A 6,000-nucleotide genomic window follows, 5' to 3' on the forward strand; every position below is an offset into this window, starting at 1 on the left:
TAAATTTTTAGTGTGTATAGTAAGCTAACAGAGCATTGCACCCACTTGCAAATGGATGATTAACCCCTTAATTCAAAAAACGGATAAAAAAAACGATAGACGTTTTTTAACAGTCACAACAAACTGCCACAGCTCTGCTGTGGCCCTACCTTCCCAAACAAACGACTTTGGAAAGCCTAAGAGCCCTTTAGAGGTGTCCTAGAGCATTCAGGGGACTCCTTGAGGAAAGCTGGATGTCTCAGTTTGTAAAAGTTACTGCGCAATTAAGCGCCAAATTAGGCCCCTCCCACTCATGTCTAAACAGTGGAAAGCCTAAGAAAACCGTTTCTATGCAAATTTAAGCCAGCCATGTGGAAAAAAAACTAGGCTCCAATAAAGTTTTATCACCAGAACATATATAAAAACGTTTAAACACTTCCAGCAAACGTTTTATATAACAGGAATTGAAAATGTATAAGAGTATTACCTCTGATAGTAAGCATGATACCAGTCGCTATTAAATCACTGTATTCAGGCTTACAGTACATAAATCTGGTATCAGCAGCATTTTATAGCATTTACATCTCTAGAAAAAAAATTTAACTGCACATACCTCATAGCAGGATAACCTGCACGCCATTCCCCAGCTGAAGTTACCTCTCTCTTCAGTTATGTGTGAGAACAGCAATGGATCTTAGTTACAACCTGCTAAGATCATAGAAATCACAGGCAGATTCTTCTTCTATTTTCTGCCTGGGACAAAAATAGTACAACTCCGGTACCATTTAAAAATAACAAACTTTTGATTGAAGAAAAAAACAACTACATTTCACCACTTCTCTCTTACTACTTCCATGCTTGTCGAGAGTTGCAAGAGAATGACTGGATATGGCAGTTAGGGGAGGAGCTATATAGCAGCTCTGCTGTGGGTGATCCTCTTGCAACTTCCTGTTGGGAAGGAGAATATCCCACAAGTAATGGATGATCCGTGGACTGGATACACCTTACAAGAGAAAATAGGGTTAACTCTCTAACATTTCTTTCTATAGTACTCCATATACTACAACCAACTAATTTAAACAGACCACACATCTTACAAAGCTTTGATATTGCTCTGCTGAATTCACAGAAGTAGTATAGAAATTCAATTTGCATTGTATTCTAAATGAAGCATTTTCTCCATTAAGACTGTAATTAATTTTATGTACTGAACAATGGAAAGGTGTGCACCAATTACTTCAAAAGAAACCACATTTGTAAATATAAATTCCAGCTCTTTGCATTAATTTCAAACTTATGAGAAAAAAAAACCCTTCAGGTCTACGCCAATCTTTTCAAAGAGACTTACCAATGCCAAAATCGCACGTAAATTTGACATTGTTACCCCCTTTTTATGTCTAAGTTTCTCAAATGGGTTATGCACATAAACAAGAACAGCTGTAGAGCCAAATACGAGCAGCATATGTATTTGCAAATCACCCGCCATATCCTGCTCAGAAGATGCAACATGCTGTGGATGTGAAGTGTGACTTAACCTATATATTAATGCAGTTGGGGGAATTATCACAATGAAAAATACATTTCAAAGAGAAAATAAAAATATTATAACCACATCTGTTCATGGAAGAGCAACACAGGAAAGTGTAATAAAAGATTATGTACATTCCAATAAAAATTACCTGGCGGATCCATGAAGTCAAAATGAACCAAGTCATCAATACCAAGTTTCTTTAGCTGTAACACAACTGAACCCAAATTGGACCTAAGAATTTCAGGATAGGTGTTGTCCTATAAGCACAAAGTAAAATGACAAAATGGAAATAAGCTAATGTATCATCAAACCACCTAAATCTATTGTGATCTGCTTATTATGGACCAATTAAAAGATTTTACATATGTAAAAAAAAAAAAAACTCCATATAAACCTAAAAACAAACATTCTATTTGCTTACTTAAATAATTAGCTAAAAGAAATATTGGATTTAAACATTCAGCAATGTTTTTTTCTATTAAAGGGATATGGAACCCCAAAAAACAACTTTCTAATTTATTTCTTTTATTACATTTGCTCCATTCTCTTTGTATCTTTTGTTGAAGGAGCAGCAATGCACTTCTGGGAGCTAGCTGAACACATCTGGTGAGCCAATGACAGACATATGTGCAGCTACCAATAAGCAACTAACTTCCAGTATTGCACTTCTGCTTCTAAACCTACTTAGATATTCTTTTCAAGAAAGGAAACCAAGAAAATAAAGCAAATTAAATAAAAGCAAATTGGAAAGTTTTTTAAAATATCATGCTCTATCAGAATCATGAAAGGGAACTTTGGGGTTTCATGTCCCATTAACTAACTTAGCCTTTATTGGAAACGGTACATTTTAAAGGATTGCTCATTTAAACTGTAAGCTCTCTATGGAGCAGGGCCCTGCTATTCTTCTGTTCTAGTCTGCCCTCCATGTCTTTATTATATCCCCTATAAAGCTATGTGGAATTGGTTGGGGCACAGTAAAGTTAATATAACAGCAAAACCAGAATAACTTAGAACATAAAAAAAAAAAAAAAAAAATCTTTACCTGCATTTCTGTTTTATACGCCTTTTCGGTGTAAAGCCTAAAGCATTTGCCTGGTCTTGTACGACCAGCACGACCGGCCCTTTGCTGTGCAGAAGCTTTACTGATAGCCGTCACTAAAAGGGATTCTACTCGAATACGAGGATTATACACCTGGTAACAGAAAAGTATCAATTACTATCAAACATTTATAGAGATAAGCTTAGATCACTAGCTTTAAGCCGATTGGAATATTAGGTGACATTCAAGAATTTGATATACACTGGAAAAAGGATAGTTCCATACATTAAGGAGGCTACTAAAATACAACTTTACCATTGAGATTTCTTCAATACATGGAAATATCTATAGAAGTTTGAATGTTGTCAAAACTACTTTACAAAAAAAATGATACTAAAAAACAGGTTATATTTCCAGAAAAACAAAATACAATATACCTTTTGTTTAGCAAAGCCAGGATCAATCACAAATACAACACCATCAATGGTTAACGAGGTCTCAGCAATATTAGTTGATACGACAACCTATAATAAAAATAAAAACCTTAGCAGAAGTGCTTTATTACACCAGTTTTATTTTTATAATCTTGTTAAACGGCATTCACTGTTTAAACCAACTGCACCCAAGAGTGGTATGAAGCACACTTTGAAGCCAAAGAAATACCTAAAATTAAGACTATGGAGAAAAAAAAAAAATTCTACATGTGGGTTTCTTATAAATTGCAGCACACAATGAAGAGTCTCACATTTAAAAGGCTGTATAATGAATATTGGATTTTTGGTTAAAATATAAAATTTTAGTTAAAGGGATACTAAACACAATTTTTTTTCTTTAATGATTCAGATAGAGGATGCAATTTTAAGCAACTTTCTAATTTACTCATATCCTCAATTTTTCTTCATTCTCTTGCTTTCTTTCTTTGAAAAAGCAGTAATAAGGTTAGGAGACGGCCTATTTTTTGTTCAGCACCTGGGTAGCGCTTGCCGATTGGTTTGCTACATTTAGCAAATCAGCAAACGCTACCCAGGTGCTGAACCAAAAACGGGCCGGCTCTTAAGCTTACAGTCCAAATCAAGATAACATGAGAATGAAGAAAAATTGATAATAGGAGTAAATTATAATGTTGCTTAAAATTGCATGCTGTATTTGAATCAAGAAAGAAAAAAATGTGGGTTTAGTATCCCTTTAAAGCAGTATAAAAAAATAAATATATATATATATATATATATATATATATATATATATTTTACAGACTGAAAGGGACAGTAAAAACCGTGAGATTTTTATATAGAATGTTTATTTATGAGTAAAGAAACTACTTTGTAATATATTTTCGTTATTTATTTTGCACCTTTTTCAGTAATTTAGCTCTGAAAATGTCTAATTCTCAGAACTTTAAATACACCCTGCTACATATCTGTCCCTAATTGACTTTAAATGATAACAGCTGCAAATAAATGCATTTTACACAAACATTATGATCATGGCTTAGCCTTGCAGTCTGCAGACTAAAAAAACGCAGAAAAAGGATGTTAATTTGTTTTAAAACAAGATTTGGCGGATATGCAATTCTTTAGCAACACCATATAAATGTATTGTAATTACAAATTGTTCACTGTCCCTTGAAGTCATACTTTGACCTTCATGTTTAGAAATAAAATTTGTAGAAGAGAAAAGGTAAAAAAGGGATTTTATAATTTATATGAAATGATGAAGAAAAATAGATAAATGACCTCGCAATAAACATACTTTTAATAGCATGCAGCATTTAACAAACTTATTAGACATTAGAATTAAAAAAAAAAAAACATACTTTTCTTCCTATCGCACCATTTGGTTTCTTGGGTGGAGGAGGTTCAAATATTCTTTGTTGCTGTTGTGGTGGAAGAGTTGAATACAAAGGGATAATTTTGATGTCACCAACTTCAGGGCCTAAATCATCAATTTCACGTTTAATTCTTTTGCACGCCTCGTCGATTTCCTAAAATTAAAAATGACAAATATCCATATTAAAATAAAGCACAATTTTGCCCACATTATGATATTTAATGAAAAACCGTAGCAGAAATAGCCATCAATTCCAAATATTTGTACAAAAGGAATCACAATGAGCCGAAAAGTCCCAAAATAGAATGGACCGGCTGCAGGGGTAAAAATGGACTTTTATTGCATCCTTTTAAAATGGCAATGGTGCAAAAATCAACATTGCCATGAATAACCACCAGCCCTTAAATATCCAGTGGATCCTACATATTTGGTGCCTACACCGGCACTTAGTCAGGGATAAAGCAGGTTCACAAGGAAGAAAATAAATTATGCACAATGACCAATGGTAATCAAGGTAATTTTAACCCCTTGTATAACATGAAAAGAAAAAAAAAGTAAATAAAAATGTATATAACAGTGACACAATATGTACACAGTATGTTACTAATATGTTACAAAGAGCATCAAACAAAACACTGTATATATTAAAATCGTATAATTTGGAATAACTACTTTCTACTAAATACATAAACTTTATTCTAGTAACTGAATAGATATCGGACAGAGGGGAAAAAAATAAAATAAAAATAGTGTGAAAATTCTATGCATGCAGGTGTGTGTAGGGTTTATGCAAAGTAGTGTAAGGTATATGGTGAATTGTAAGAAATTGCAGAGTGAAAGTATTGAATGTTTGGTAAAGTGCGTGATGTGTGAGTGAAAAAAGTGAAAGAATTGAAGATGATGAAAAGTTGTGTGTGGAAAAATGTGTGAATGCAGGTGTGCGAGTGAATCACATACTAGAACAGTGAAAACAGTGGTCAAAAAAAAACAAACAAAAAAAAAAACAGCTGTGGTATTACACACTAGTGACAAATGACTGTCATGAGACTGAACTTATGAATATTGCAAAAAGTCAGTACTAGTTAAAGTATTTCATGGGAGGATGTGAAAAAAATCCAAACTTCACTTATTTCTAAGTTCTGATAAACGTATTAATAAAAATATTTAGAAGACCTGCAAAACCTTTGTACAGATGACAAAACTTTATTTTACAAACAATCCGACTACTGTTACAAACATACATTTTAGGGGAAAAATGATCTCTAAATAGATATACATAATATACGTATATATGTACATAGGCATTGTTGAGAGAGAGGGGAGTTTAAGGAATCTACATATTTAGCCCTAATAAACATTGTATTTAATCACAATATAAAAGCAATAATAATGCAAGACCAAAGTAATATTGCTGGCTTTAGAGAAGACTGCCACCTGGTGTCTATTTGTATTGTGTAACCTAACATCTGAACCAGTATAGCAGCAGAGTAAAGCAAGAAGATGACAGCCACAGGAAAATATAATTTATGTTTACCTGATAAATTATTTTCTTTCTTGGCAGTGAGTGCGCACAAATGTTATTCATAACCAATGGGAAATACTTCACCTAGCCACCAGGAGGCGA

At 33.4% G+C, this 6,000-nt stretch overlaps 1 protein-coding gene across 1 annotated transcript in view; it reads right to left on the reverse strand.

The window, feature by feature from the left end:
- The window catches only part of LOC128644710 (ATP-dependent RNA helicase DHX15), a gene marked incomplete at its 5' end in the record, with an annotated part of 60,781 nt that extends 56,251 nt beyond the window's left edge, over nt 1-4,530 (reverse strand). Inside the window, 4 exon segments of the mRNA XM_053697226.1 lie at nt 1,659-1,767; nt 2,553-2,702; nt 2,987-3,073; nt 4,363-4,530. Coding sequence (XP_053553201.1) covers nt 1,659-1,767; nt 2,553-2,702; nt 2,987-3,073; nt 4,363-4,530 — 514 coding nt within the window.
- Between the last annotated feature and the right edge of the window lie 1,470 nt (nt 4,531-6,000).

The sequence above is a fragment of the Bombina bombina genome, unplaced genomic scaffold, assembly GCF_027579735.1.
Source record: "Bombina bombina isolate aBomBom1 unplaced genomic scaffold, aBomBom1.pri scaffold_1072, whole genome shotgun sequence".
Taxonomy (NCBI): domain Eukaryota; kingdom Metazoa; phylum Chordata; class Amphibia; order Anura; family Bombinatoridae; genus Bombina; species Bombina bombina.